Source organism: Heterodontus francisci, chromosome 17, assembly GCF_036365525.1.
Source record: "Heterodontus francisci isolate sHetFra1 chromosome 17, sHetFra1.hap1, whole genome shotgun sequence".
In the NCBI taxonomy this organism is placed as follows: Eukaryota; Metazoa; Chordata; class Chondrichthyes; order Heterodontiformes; family Heterodontidae; genus Heterodontus; species Heterodontus francisci.
In genome coordinates this window covers 62,742,315-62,757,885 of record NC_090387.1, presented here as the reverse complement: position 1 = coordinate 62,757,885, position 15,571 = coordinate 62,742,315, and the positions used below count along the sequence as shown (strand labels likewise).

Here is a 15,571-nt window from a genome sequence, read left to right as displayed (position 1 = left end):
TACCTCATTATAATTTTAGACAACAATTGTTAGCTAATCACTAATAATGACTAACCCTAACCAAAATTGAATGGATAATATTTGAAATTGTACTGAGGCCAATGATTAGACATGCTTCAGTATAAAATTGGCACAGTAATACAATCATCTTCACAAAATACATTCAAATAAACTCCATTCAATTTAAAGAATTATATTCATAGACATTTTTAATCCCATGATGTTATTCATCTGGAGTTGCTGCCCATCTCACAGCCTATTTCTATGAGACGCAAACTGTGTTAAAATTGTCTTTGTTTGATTGCAAGTAGAAACTGCTCCAGGAGAAAATTTAGTTCATGCCTCATGGGAAGGTGGTGGTGTAGTGGTAATAATCACTGGAATAGTAATCCAGAGGCCTAGGCTAATGCTCTGGGGACATGAGTTCGAATCCCACCACTGCGGATGGTGAAATTTGAATTCAATTAATTAATCTAGAATCAAAAGTTAGTCTAACGGTGACCATGTCAATTGTTGTAAAAAAAAAATCTGGTTCACTATGTCCTTTAGGGAAGGAAATCTGCCATCCTTACCTGGTCTGGCCTGCATATGATTCCAGACCCATAGCAAGGTGGTTGACTCTTAAATGGCCTAGCAAACCACTCAGCAATTAGGGCAATAAATGCTGGCCTGCCAGTGATGCCCACATCCCATGAAAGAATAGAAAAAAGATCAAAGACTGCTGACAATTTATATTATTTTATTTATGGGCAAATGTGTTACATAGGTTTGACAGGGTGGGTGGGTATGGAGGTGATTAGTTGACCAATGGGGTCAATTAGTGCAATGGTCAAGATAGAACAAAACACTGGGGGTAAGAAACAGCATAAAAACTCCAGCTAAAAAATATCTATTCACCAAATCGACATTCAATTTTATTTAAAAACACCGAATGTAAATCTTGAAACGTAAATACACACAAGCATGCATTTTCCTACAAGAAAACTTGCAATAGTGGAACTATTGCTAAAGAGCTATAAAAAGCATGATTTAAAAAAAAAATAGTCCAATGTATCTTTCAAGGCAGATGCTTTGAAATTGACTTCATCATGAAGATGCTGGCTTCATAGTTGGTTATTGGTATTTTCAAATCTGTGGAGAAAAAATAAAGATGTTTGTCATGATTGCAGACTACTGTAGTGAGCAACTTTGAGAACACTACTAAAGTAGCTACAGCTGTGCACAAAGCAGCAGCCAGCTCATGGCTTCTGGTGACGTGGGAGAAAGTAAGCCTGTATTTCTGCTCCAGTTACCTAGTTGGAGCAAGGGCTGTATTTCTGTAAAAATACTGAATTCACTGGCAGTCCTTGCTTGGCTACTGTCACCACTTTAGTATCAAAATACATTATTTAATACCAAGCAATGGGCTCTTTCTGATAATAACTCGGCCAAGACCAGAGAGCCTCGAAGAGCCAGAGTATTTAAATTTGGATTTCCTAGTTACGTCCAGCAATTACTATTGCAGACACAGCGCCACCCAACATTGTAATTCTATGATTTTAGAATGCTGCAAAGAAACTGTAAAATGTAAACAGACCATATATCCTCTAAATGAGCTGCAGTCCTAATCCCAAGTGTCTGCTCAGTTTTCATTTCCCTTTATGCCCACTTCCTTCAAGTACTTATCTAACCTATTCTTCAACGTTAACATGGTCTCAGCTTTAATCACTAATTCTGGTAGTGTATTCCACACCCTTTATAAAAATGTTTCTTTGCTCTGCGTCCTAATCTCTTGCATTTAATCCTATATCTGTGCCTCATGTTCTAGACCCCTCAATCACTGGAATTGGTTTGATTCTACCTACACTTGCTCATCCCTTCATAATTTTAAAACACCCCTGTTCAATCACCTATCAATCTCAACCATTATAACAAAAACAGCACCAATTTTTCAAGTGTTTTTAAAATCCACATTTCTTCATAGCAGGCAACATCCTGGTGAATCTATTGCCATAACATCCTCCCAGTGTAGAGCCCAGGCTGTGTACAATGTTCCAAGTGTGATCTTACTCAGGTTTTATATAGTTTCACCATAACATCTCCACTTTTATATATTATAGCTCTTGCCATAAAACCCAGTATTCCATTATTTTCTAGAGGAATCCTCTAGAAGTTGCTTTTAATGTCTTGTGAACCTGAACCCCCAAATCCCGCTGTTCTTTCACTGCACCTATCTTACTGCTAATCATCACATTTTGATTAAAAACATCATCACAGATTTATTGGCATTGAATTCCAACTGACACTTTTCCACCCATTCTAACATTTTATCGATATCCCTTAATTATTTACATGTATTTAGTATTGTCTGCAAATTTGGACGCCACCCCATGTAGCCTAATATCCAAAACAGATTGATGTGGGACACTGCTTCCCACTGCTAATCACGGAGAAACTGTCTTTGACTCCAATTCTCTTTTTTCTCCCTTTTAACCAATTTGGCACCCCTTCCTTCCAATTCCATACTACTTAATCTTCTGTGTGCATCTTGTCACAGGCTTCATCTTCTGCAAAAGTTTCTTTGATACTAAAACTTACATTTATATAGCACCTTTAACATAGGAAAAAGTTCCCAACATTGAGAGATACAAGAAAAAAAAAGCGAAAGAATGATAAATTAGGTTAGGTGACTGAAAACGTGAGCAAAGAGGTTTTTCTTTTTAAGGAGAGTCTTAATGGAGAGGCGGGTGGAGAGGAATTCCTGAGCTTGGGGCTAGCTGGCTGAACATGCAACCAAACGGTAGTGTAAGGTGGGAAGGGGAAGACTGCAATGCTGTAGAGCTGGAGATTAGAGAGAGGGAAGAGCAAAGGCACAGTCTCAGGATGAGAATTTAAATTCTGAAGCATTGGGGGACTGAAAGCCAAAAGTAGATTGGTGAAGGCAGGGTTGAGAAGTGAGCTAAACCTGGTAAGGGATACGTTACGGACAGCAGCGCTTTGGATGAGCTAAAGTTTACGGAAGGTGGACGATGGGTGGGCATCCAAGAAACCATTGCAGTAAATGAAGTTGGGAGGTGATAAATGGATGAGGATTTCTGCAGCAGATAGGCTGAGGTGAAGACAGAGATGGGCAATGTTAGAGGTGAAAGTGGACAATATTTATGAGAGAGATGATTATGGGGTTGGAAGATGATCTCCAGGTGAACAGATTGATGAAGCGGTGAACAGTCCTGTTCAGCTCGAGGAGTGGGACAGGATTGGTGGAGAAGACATGGAGTTTGCACTGGGAGCCTAAGACAATGGCTTTGGTCTTTCTGACGTTTAGCAAGATTAAATTGCAGCTTGTCCAAGTCTGAAAATGAGGAGACAAAAACACAGGGGCTAGTTGTGAAAAGTGGAGGGGAATTCAAAGTAGGGATGATTGTACGAAAGAAGGCTGAGGAATAGCTATGGGTTTAGGGGAAAATATCAGATCGGTGAGATGAAAGGTGGCATGGACAGGTGAGGGAAAGGGGAAGAAAAAAAGACAAAGGACAGAAAGAAACAGGCTGGAGAAGGACCAAAAAAAAAAGACAGGTAGTGGCTAGGGTGTGGTGTGGCAGTCAAATGCACTTTGCCACTTGTAAGACTCTACATTTTAAAAATATTTTGTAGACCCTGGCTAAAACATATGTTCTCTCAAGTTTTATAGGCTTCAAACCAAAATAACAACCTAGTAATGAGAACTCAGGTTTTCAGTAACGTCGGTCAATTTTGCACACAAGTGCATCTACGAACCAAACATGTGGTGCAGCAACTTAAGTCATGGAGATTTGGTTCGTCTTTAATTTGAAAAATAACATGGAAAGTTGTTCTCTTAAAAGAATGAATTGACTACAAAAGTGGAGAAAAGATTCTAGGCAGTGGGAAAATAGGGAAAGAGAAATCCAGTAACTATCATCAGTTGAGCAGAAAAGCAAACTGAATGTTTCTGGTATGAAAGCAAAATACTGCAGATGCTGAAAATTTAATATAAAAACAGAAAATGCTGGAAACACTCAGCAGGTCTGGCAGCATCTATGGGACAGAGGAACAGAGTTAATGTTTCAGGTTGATGACCTTTCATCAGGTTCTGTTTTTCTCTCTCTGCATGGATGCTGCCTGACCTAATTATTTCTAGCATGTTCTGTGTATATAGAACAAAGAAAATTACAGCACAGGAACAGGCCCTTCGGCCCTCCAAGCCTGCGCCGATCCAGATCCTCTCTCTAAACATGTCGCCTATTTTCTAAGGTTCTGTATCTCTTTTCTTCCTGCCCATTCATGTATCTGTCTAGATACATCTTAAAAGACGCCATCGTGCCCGCATCTACCACCTCCGCTGGCAACGCTTTCCAGGCACCCACCACCCTCTGCGTAAAGAACTTTCCACGCATATCCCCCCTAAACTTTTCCCCTCATGTTTCTAGTAGTTTGTTTGGGGCAGGGACAGTGGGTGGGAAAGAAAAAAGAAACCAATCACTATTTAAATAAACATATATCATCCAACAGAATGCAAATGAATGGTCTGTAATGACAAGTTAGTTAGTGGGAAAGACAAATATTAAAATGCAATTTAAAAAATGGCACATCAGCTGAATTGCCCAGCAAGCATGTTCAAAAGCAGAGCAGTTTCTTGTAGGAAATTCAGATGCAGCAAGCAGATAAAATCGAGGAGGGAAGGAAACACTATGTAAAAAAAAGTTTGACAGAAGTTGACAGCAGAAAAAATTTAAACCCCTGCTTTCGACTTACTTTCTTTGTTCCTCTTTTTATGCAGGCAGAGACTCAAGCAGGAGTACAGTGCCAGAAGTGTCAGTAACTCTCTGGTACCTCACAGTTTGATTCTGTCCTTACCCAGACATCAGCAAAGTTTACTTACAGTGGTTATTGTAAGATCCATAGGACCATCAGCTGACACTCCCAACCTTTTAAGACCATCTTTAAGTTGTTTTCGTAGTTCTTCATAATCTGGCTCTTCATCGTATTGTAGTGACACAACTTGTTGCAGGTATTTCTTCAGTTCATCTACAAATTAACAATATTGATCTTTCAAATAAACGAGGGGGAAGGAATACAACACTGCACACAAATATTTTATTCTTAAATAAAAACACATTTTACATTTAAATAACTCCCTTTTAAGTTTCAAAGAACTGGTCAACAATTTATATTTATGTAGCACCATTAATGTAATAAAATGTCCCAAGGCGCTTCACAGGAGGATTATAAAACAAAAAATGACAAAGCCACGTAAGGAGATATTAGGTCAGATGACCAAAAGCTTGGTCAAAGAGGTAGGTTTTAAGGAGTATCTTAAAGGAAGAAAGTGAAGTAGAGAGGTAGAGGTGGAGGGAGAGAATTCCAGAGATTACGGCCCAGATAACTGAAAGCACAGCCATCAATGTGGAGTGATTAAAACTGGGAATGCTGAAGAGGCCAGAATTAGATGTGAATGCAGGTATCTTGGAGGGCTGTATGGCTGAAGGAGATTAGAGAGATAGGGAGGGACAAGGCCATGGAGGGATTTGAAAACAAGGAACTTTAAAATCAAGATGTTGCTTGACCAGCAGCCAACGCAAGTCAGCGAGCACAGGGGGGATAAGTGAGCAGGACTTCGTGCAAGTTGGGACATGGGCAGCAGAGTTTTTAATGACCTCAGGTTTACAGAGGGTAGAATGTGGGAAACCAGCCAACAGTGCATTGAAATATTCATGTCTAGAGATAACAAAGGCTTGAATGAGGGTTTCAGCAGCAGATGAGCTGAGGTAGGGTAAAATCTGCGACGTTACGGAGGTGGAAATAGGTGGCCTTAGCGATTCTGCGAATGTGTGGTCGGAAGCTCACCTCGGAGTCAAATATGACACCTAGGTTGCGAACAGTCTGGTTTACTCTCAGACAGTTGCCAGGGAAAGGGATGGAATCGGTAGCTAGAGAATAAAGTTTGGAGTGGCGACCGAAAACAATGGCTTCAGTCTTCCCAATACTTAATTGGAAGAAATTTCTGCTCATCTATTACTGGATATCGGATAAACAGTCTGATAATTTAACAACAGTGGAGAAGTTGAGAGAGGTGGTGGTGAAGTAGAGTTGGATGGCGCAGGGTACATGTGCTTTTGGATGATGTCGCCGAGGGACAGCATGTAGAAGAGAAATAGGAGGGGGCCAAGGATAGATCCTTGGGGGACACCAGAGGTAACGGTGCGGGAGCAGGAAGAGAAGCCGTTGCAAGTGATAATCTGGATACAATTAGATAGATAAGAATGGAACCAAGCAAGAGCAGTCCCACTCAGCTGGTTGACAGTGGAGGTATGGAGGAGGATGGTGTGGTCAACCATTTCAAACACTGCAGACAGTTCGAGAAGGACGAGGAAGGATAGTTTACCTTTGTCACCGGCATATAGGATATCATTTGCAACTTTGATAAGAGCCATTTTGATACTGTGGCAGGGGTGGAAACCTGATTGGAGGCATTCAAATATGGAGTTCCTGGAAAGATGGGTATGGATTTAGCGACAACACTTTAAAGACTTTGGAGAGGAAAGGGAAGTAGGAGATGAGGCAGTAATTTGTAAGTGTGGGTTTTTTTGGGGAGAGGAGCCAATGACGGCTGATTTAAAAGGAGAGAGGGACAACACTTGGAGAGAGCACTGTTTACAATATCAGTTAACATGGGATCAAGAGGAGAAGCCGGGTGAACAGGGAATAGGATCGAGGGAACAGGAGGTGGGTCTCATGGACAAGAAGACTTCAGAGAAGGCATGAGGGAGATAGGAGAGAAAAAAAGAGAAAAATGCAAGTTCAGGGTTAGGGCGGGGGTGGGGGGATCTTTAGAGGAAGAACAGATTTTAGCGTTTCAGCCATGATTTGGAGACTGCTGAGGTGTGATCTTTTGGAGGTAGGCAAGATAGTGAATGTGTATATAAAATTACTTTGAAATTAAATAGTCTTTGACTAATTTGAACCTGTGAACCCTTGCATTACTTTCACAAATTTAGAACCAAAACCAGGAAGTAATCTTCACACAGATAATCAATGCATGGAACAAACAGCTGGATAGAACAGGTGGTGAAAACCCTTGGATGCCAGAAAGTAGTGAGTTAAAAGTCATTCAGGGTGGACAAACCAAAATGGGACAAATGGCCTCCCTTGTCTGTAATTACCTTGCATCGCATTGGCTGGTGAGGCAAGAGTGAGGGCGGCTGGGGCGGAGGGAAATGTCCATATGGGAAGGCAGCACAAAACTCAGGAGGTACTTTTGATACTACCTTATATTTGTATCCATCACCGGTCTAAAGGGAAAGATGCTGCTGCTGCAATTATACAAATTATAAACAGTATAACATACTGCTGTTCCATCCTTTTTTGTTTAAAATGCAGAGTGGCCGGAGCTGCAAATTCACCACTTCTAGGAAGTGATGAAAGTGTCTTTCCCTGGGTGCACTTTGTTCAAACCTCAATACAGGACAATCAATACCAAAGCGTCAGAGAGTCAGAGTTATACAGTGCAGAAACAGGCCCTTCGGCCCACCGTGTCCACACCGGCCATCAAGCCCATCTATTCTAATCCCATTTTCCAGCACTTGGCCCGTAGCCTTGTATGCTATGGTGTTTCAATCTAAATACTTCTTAAATATTGTGAGGGTTCCTGCCTCTACCACCCCTTCAGGCAGTGTGTTCCAGATTCCAATGACCCTCTGGGTGAAAATTTTTTTCCTCAAATCCCCTCTAAACTTCCTACCCTTTAACTTAAATCTATGCCTCCTGGTTATTGACACCTCCGCTAAGGGAAAAAGTTTCTTCCTATCTACCCTCTCTATGCCCCTCATAATTTTGTATACCTCGATCAGGTCTCCCCTCAGCCTTCTCTGCTCGAAGGAAAACAACCCTAGCCTCTCCAATCTCTCTTCATAGCTGAAATGCTCCAGCCCAGGCAACATCCTGGTGAAGCTCCTTTGCACCCTCTCCAGTGCAATCACATCCTTCTTATAGTGTGGTGACCTGAAGTATACACAGTACTCCAGCTGTGGCTTAACCAGCATTTTATACAGCTCCATCATAACCTCCCTGCTCTTATTTTCTATACCTAAGCGAATAAAGGCAAGTATCCCATATGCCTTCCTAACCACCTTATCTAACTGTGCTGCTGCCTTCAGTGATCTATGAACAAGTATACCCATGTCCCTCTGACCTTCTGTATTTCCTAGGGTTCTACCATTCATTGTATATTCCACTGCCTTGTTAGTCCTCCCAAAATGCATCACTTCTCAGGATTAAATTCCATTTGCCACTGCTCTGCCCATCTTACCAGCCCAGTCCTGTAATCTAAGGCTTTCCTTCTCACTATATACACCACCAATTTTCGTGTCATCTGCGAACTTACTGATCATACCTCCTATATTCACGTCTAAATCATTAATGTACACTACAAATAGTAAGGATCCCAGCACCGAGCTCAGCAGTACACCAGAGGTCACAGGCTTCCACTCGCAAAATCAACCCTCGACCGTCACCCTCTGCCTCCTGCCACAAAGCCAATTTTGGATCTAATTTGCCAAATTGCCCCGAATCCCATGGGCTCTTATCTTCTTGACCAATCTCTCATGCAGGACCTTATCAAAAGCCTTACTGAAGTCCATGTAGACTACTTCAACTGCTTTACCCTCATCTACATACCTAGTCACCTCCTTGAACTATTCTTGAATAATGGTACCACATTCGCTGTTCTCCAGTCCTGTGGTACTTCTAATACCTCCTCTCTTTCTATGCTAATTTGTTCAAGCATATGTCAATCCCCCTCCCTGATCGCTACACCTACATCGTCCTTCTCCATTGTGAACAAAGATGAAAAGTAATCATTTAAAACCTCATCTATGTTCTCCGGCTCCACTCACAGATTGCCACTTTGGTCCTTAATGGGCTCTTTCCCTGGTTATCCTCTTGCCCTTAATATACTTATAAATGCCTTGATGTTTATTGTAGTTAGTAGAAATATTAATAGCGGGTCTAGTAAAATGCTAATTATAATTACAGATGCCTTATATAGTTATAGTTCCAGCAGGGAGATGCGAAATCCTCAGATGCAATTACTGTTAATCTGAATTATTATAAAACATAATTATTTTCCTGGCCTGGGGGAACTGCATTTTAGACATGGGTCTTTTTTTTTGACTTCCTGAAATCAACCCTACAATGCAAGAATAGGTTTAAGATGGGGTGAGATGCAATCTATCTTCTCTAAGCAGAGCACTCATTGCTATCAGGGAATTTGTACTCAGCATTCTACTTTAAAAGAACTATTCTATTATTTAAGTATAAAGCCCCTTTGATCAATTTTGTAACAGTATGTCAGATTGCATTCAAATGCAAGAACTCCTATGCACACTGGATTCAAGCTCTTATTCCCTAACCTTCTCTTGAAAGAGGGAATATAATGTCAGAGGGGAACATATATTTGGTTTTTCTATTTTACTAAAATCCAGATTTCAGTTGTGCTGTGAGGGTCAGGTTAACAAAGTAAACAAACAAAAACAAAAACAAACAATCAATAGCACCGAACACAGTGCTTTATTAAAATTAGAGACATCTCTGTATAGATTTAGCTTTCTTGTGTTCTTGAGGGTTAGTACCACATTGAAGATAAAGCCCTTAACTGAGAATTCATGGTAAAGATACTTTCCATATCCAATTCAATGAGATTTTATTTTAAGTTCCAATAAATTCTCAAGGACATGGCTACTGTAGGGCTAACCTCTGGTCTGACCTACACAAGTTACTGCACTCCAAAAGGTTTGAAGCACAGACATTTTGGTATGGCAATGAGGGCACTATATAAACACAAATGCTCTTTTTACGATGAGGCAAACTAAATTCGACTTGTTAAATGGTTAAATTATCTAGAGAAGGAAACAACACTGTTTCTTTTGTACGAAGTATAATCTAGCCTATGTGGCCAGCATTTTCTACTTGTGTGAATATTGAGCAACGCAGACCGGGAACATACTAGATTTGATTCCCTGGTTTGTGCTGCGTTAGCTTTCAGTAGGACATTACAATTGACCTCAGAACTTCTGGACTGGAAGTAGCTGCATGGTGACATGGTCAGAATCCAACTTAGCTGTGATGTGTGGCAGAACACTCAGTCAAGGCTCAAACATGAACACAAACACTCAGCCATGGGCATCTGTGGGATTATAGCCCAGGAAGGAGGAAACAACTTCAACAAGAAAATGGGAGAAAACAAAAGATAAACCCACACCTTTCAAGTTCTGTCTGTGCTACTACATTAATGTCAATATTGCAGTGGATGGAAATGTCGATGGGTAGATAGAAGGTTTAACATTATAGTGAGATTTTTACAAATCCAGAGGCTTGAACCAGGCTAGTAGATCGAGGGGTGTGGGGTAGGGGAACATGGGGAGGGAAGATAAAAAGAGAAACAAAGAGCTTTTCATAGATCTCTCCTACTATTGTACTTGATTCAATCACAAGATGCAAAAAGGGTAGCTCACATAGATGTGCCCTCCATGTTTTTACTCTGACAACTGCACTGCCTCTTTACAATTTTCACAGAAATATGGCAAAGACTGGGAGAATGCCGTCTGCAGGTTTATAGATGTGAACAAGTCACAGCTGGTTAGTAATACTACATTACTGTCTCAGCTTCACTAAGTTTTAAATAAAAATTTAAATGGATCATTTTACTCAATGAGGAAATGTACATGGTTATGAGAACAATTTAAAGCTTGCACTAGCTTTTCCTCAAACTGCACCATAATCTGGACAGCCTACACGCATATGGAAGGTACCCAAATAACTGAAAAGCAAGAGATAATTTTTAGGGGCTGAAATTTGACATGTTTTTGCAACATTTTATTTAACCGTTACTGATTTCAGTTTTAGTGACACCTAGTTTTAAAAATAGTGATCAATATTTCTGCTTGGCCACAATTTCCCCCCCATTAATTTTTCTGTTGGCAGGAAAATGGCAGGTTGGCAAGCACACAAGTAGAAAATGCTAGCTAGCAACTTGCATTGCACTTTGAATATTCTTTCCCCATGAAGACTACCGTGAGAAAAGATGACAATTCATTTGAGGTGGTTTCATTTGCTTGGATCAGACAACAGATATTAAATAAACTGGATTGAAAAATTCCTGACTTAAACTGATCTTACCTGGGAATTTTCTTTTTCCAAAACAATACTTGAGGAGACTTGGTAGGTCAGCCTTGTATCTAGTGAAAAACACATTGGAAAAACTAGTCAGTTAGTTTTAAAATTATTCGTTTTTAGAAAAAACAAATACCCATACTATAAACTTTAATGTCTGCAAGCAGGTCCTATTTGTCACACATATTTCTGTCACAAGTATGGAGAAGAAGTCATTTGCAATGCGGAGAAAAACTCTCCAAGGGCATATAATAACAGAGGCAGAGTATCTGCAGGCTTTTAATTGACATTCCCACAATTCCAGGGTTCTGATCTACAGCCTGAACTACAATTAACCTTAGAATAAATTCGCTCAATATTCATCCGCTGTATTTTATAGACATAAAGGGACGTATTCCTATACTTAAGCAGTAAAATAATAGCTTGCTCTACATGGTGCAATGTTCCTGCCTTCTCAAACAGGACATTCTCTGACTTACTGTGAGCATCGCAAGAAATTTATTGGTTTTGACAGAATAATTAAAAGCCACATTAAAATGTAGTCCCACAACCAGGAATGCTTTCAGAAGTACAATCTAACAAACTGTATATAGCCATCTGCAGTATAGCGTAGCCCTAACTGATACTCTTTAATAAAAAAAATACTTGGCCATGGTATTTTCATTCATGCCAAGATAACTTACTGTTCATTTATATAGCCCAAAAATAGAAAAAAAGACAAGCCAAAGTGCAAGGTTACTTCTCCAGCTCTTTCCCTTGCAGATCCTCTACTATGTTTACCTGCTGCTAACTTTCTTGTATTCCCATCAGCATTCTTGCCCCATCACTATTTCTCTTGCCTTTTTAAAAACTTTGACCATCCCTTGCCGCCCACTCAGCACTTCTGTTTGCTCCAGAGTTTTATGTTATTGTTTGCTGTCCACCTTGTTTCCGCCCTGCAAACCTTCTCTCTTTGCACCTTCTGCTCCTTAGGCCACTGAGAAAAGCCACAAGTTGTGTGCTGGTAGTTACAAATTGTTAACATCCTTTCCTTTGCTCTACCCATGTTGCTTTGTTCTGATTTAGTTTGAGCTATCTACAAAAACAGTTATAGCTAAAATGATAAATTATCAATTGACTAAATGTGAATTAAATCAAAAGCACTTTGACTCAGTTGGTAACAACCAATCAGGAATGAGCAAGCTTCTGCTAGCAAAATCACATTTTGCCTACTTAAAGTATCAATCCTGTAATATTAAGTAAAAGAAACTGACCAAACTGCTTCTAAAATTGTGTAACTTCATTTGAGCGTTCATGATTTTCCAGTTATTGGAAAATATACCCATGTAAGTAACATTTACAGAAGAAAATTAAAACAGATTACAACTTATTTATTGCGCTGATGTCTCTAATGTCCCTTTGCTGTGCACAGCCTGTTTGTTGCACTGTATAGCCCCTTTAAAATTGTCATGTGGCCACGCATGCCTCCATCTTAAAGGCAGCACAGCTTGTGCTCATCCTGTCAGTCCCCTGCACAGCACATTCACGATTGCTGCGTGGCTGCGCACCCATGCAGCTGAAGGGAAACATTGTCTGTAAAATGCTGCAAATCCCCTCGAAAACATTTTCTTGCAGAGATCGACGAGTGAGGGAAGAGCCCAAGACTCAATATGGAAGACTTGCCTCAAGCTTCAATTAACGAGTTGGGCTTTGCTGACCATCGATACCATAGCTCCTGCAGTTTGTTAGAATTCCAAAGCAAATCGAGAAAAACCCTTCCCTAATTTTGGCTGCAGAAAGTCATTAAGACTTTTAAGTCTAATACATATTTTGGGAGTGGGTGAGCACAATACAGCAAGATATTTTGTAAAACTGAAATAATTGACAGCAAGACTGACCAGGACTTGATCTTCGTAAGCCCAGTCACCATCCTCCGTCCTAACCAGCAATAGAGGAACACTGCCACTTAGGAAAACCAATTTTAGGAGCAGTGATTGAATTTCTTCCCTTGCATAAAGACACCAAAAATGTTCAAACTTTTTAACTTTAATCAGAGCCATCGAACAAGAGAACTATGTAACTAACTACATCCAGGGAGTTATCTTGCATCACCTCTTGCAACTGTGCAATCTTCCAAGTCACTATAAGCAATGGCACTATACCATTAATCCATTAAAAAAATTAAATGTTATCCTTATTGTTAGGTTCCTCACATGTTACAAAGTTAGGTGACCTGCTGTTCCAGCTTGAGCAATGCTTGGCCCTTCAAATTACGTTGTGGAATAATGGGCACAAGCACTTCTCATGTTCATATGAAATTCCTGTTATTTTTGTGCAGGTATAAACCAGTTTTGTTTTAAAAAAATGGATTAGAACCCCTGATAAAATAGAGACGAATTTTAGATGAATGTGTTAAGCATTTGTATTTAGTCCAGTGTAATTTCTAGGCCTCTGTAGCAAAATGTTGAAGGTGGAGGGAGAATGGAGGAGCACAATATAATGGACAGCAGCCAAAGTAACTACTCCACTTGTTCAGAAATAATTCTTTTCAAATGTTAACTTTCTAACCCTAATTTCTCATCAAGCATTGCATGCTATGCCTCATTTAACTTAGCCGCATACCTTTAAAACTATTCAAAGGCAATATAAAACAAAAATAAATGGAAGAATCAATTTTCCCTCCCACACAAGCCATATTACACGGTCACTTATAATGACAACATCGAATGAAAAATCCAGCTCCCTGCATCTAAACACTACCCAGAGAATCTTGGTCGACCCAAAAAGCCTAGATTCAAAACATACATGAGCCCTTGAAAATTCTATTACTAACCACATTGATGTTTTACCATGCAATCCAAATTTGTCAATTACTGTGGTTCCTACTTTAAATACTGCAATTTCAAATTTTTGTGGTACTTTTTATGCTCAAGTACAACTGGAGACAACCTTAAAATTGTATGTACGCAACAGACATTTAGATTGTATGTTTTATTATGTAAATAAAATCACTTACTTCTGTTTGGCTTCCATGACTGAATGGGGGAAATCAACATCATCAGACCACGGCAGGGAACCACACAATGCTTTCAACATACAGTAACCCAGTGTTTCAAGATCACTACGCCTGGAAGGCCCTATAATATATAGGTGGATTTTTTCGTTTTCATTTTAATCATGGTTCATGACGTGACAAATAATACATAGAATAAAAGAATGTGGAGTGTTTCATGTGACCAAAGATGGATGCAGTTGAATAATAATCTCCAACTTTCAAATTTTTAAAACACATCATGCACTTGAACCCGAAGATGATGTGTTAATGCCTTAGCATACATTGCACAGGGTTTGCTAGTTTGTATATACAGAAAAGGACTTTTCTATTTTTGATTTTTGCTTTCCCTTCTGCATTACACAAGACCAGCTTAATCTACGAGTTGTAACAAACTAAGTTTTACATATACTGAATTAGGGCAATAGAACGTGAAGTGCATAGTTCACAAATTACCAGTTATATACACAAGCTGAGTGCCTGATGTAGGAACTTTCCAGTATCACTCCCCACTGCTACAGTCCAACTACTGACTTAACATTGCATATAGATCTGTCTGACATTAATAGAGAACATGCTTTACCGAACAGGATAGATTATCGGAGACATCAGTGGCAGCGATGAATAAGAGCGCGTGAGCGCAGACAAGAGAGCACACGAGTGAGCGCGAGAGGACCCAGTGCATTCCAAAATAGCAAGGAGTGACATCAGTGGACAGCAAGATTGGTTGGTGAGTATTAGTTTTTTCTAAAGATAGGATGAGGAAACTATAAAGTACTGTATTCAATTTATAGCTTAACTAGGTAAATAAAATTTCAATCGGGCTAAGTATAACAGTAAGGGAATTAGTATCAAGAATATTAGCACAAAGCAAGTCTAGAGGCATTACCTAAAATTAATTGTTTATACAAGGTATTAATTAGATTCTAAAACAGGGAAGAGATTTTTTCCTTAGATCATCGTTGGGCAGCTGAGACCTGTTGCTTGCAATTCCTGCACCATGTGGTAACTTAAGGACACTTCACATGTCTTGGGGTACCACGTGTGCAGGAACTGTCTTCAACTCAGGATCTCCGAGCTTCAGGGATAGCTGCAGTCACTGCGGAGCATCAGGGAAGATGAGAGTTTCCTGGACCATACGTTTCAAAAGGTGGTCATCCCACAGGTAGAGAGTTCAGGTTAGTAGATGGGTGGCCATCCGAAAGAGTAGGAAGAGGCAGGTGGTGCAGAAGTCTTTGGGGTGTGTGCCACTCTCAAACTGGTACTCAGCTCTGGAGACTGCTGGGAGTGACTGAAAGAGTGCAGTCCAGACCATGACACCAATGGGCAAAGAGCTGCACAGGAGGGAACAGAAAAAGAGTAGAAGTACAATCA

The 15,571-nt window shown here is 40.1% G+C and overlaps 1 protein-coding gene across 2 annotated transcripts in view; it reads right to left on the bottom strand.

Annotated features, from left to right (window-relative positions):
• Nucleotides 1-722: 722 nt before the first annotated feature.
• Nucleotides 723-15,571, bottom strand: part of vrk3 (VRK serine/threonine kinase 3) — a 57,762-nt gene continuing 42,913 nt past the window's right edge. For both annotated transcript variants that reach the window (XM_068049510.1, XM_068049511.1), the window contains 4 exons: nt 14,162-14,282; nt 11,173-11,231; nt 4,880-5,025; nt 723-1,131 (listed from right to left, as the gene is read on the bottom strand). In XM_068049510.1, the coding sequence (XP_067905611.1) occupies nt 1,126-1,131; nt 4,880-5,025; nt 11,173-11,231; nt 14,162-14,282 (332 nt within the window). In that variant the 3' untranslated portion in view covers nt 723-1,125. The remainder of the gene's footprint in view (nt 1,132-4,879; nt 5,026-11,172; nt 11,232-14,161; nt 14,283-15,571) is intronic.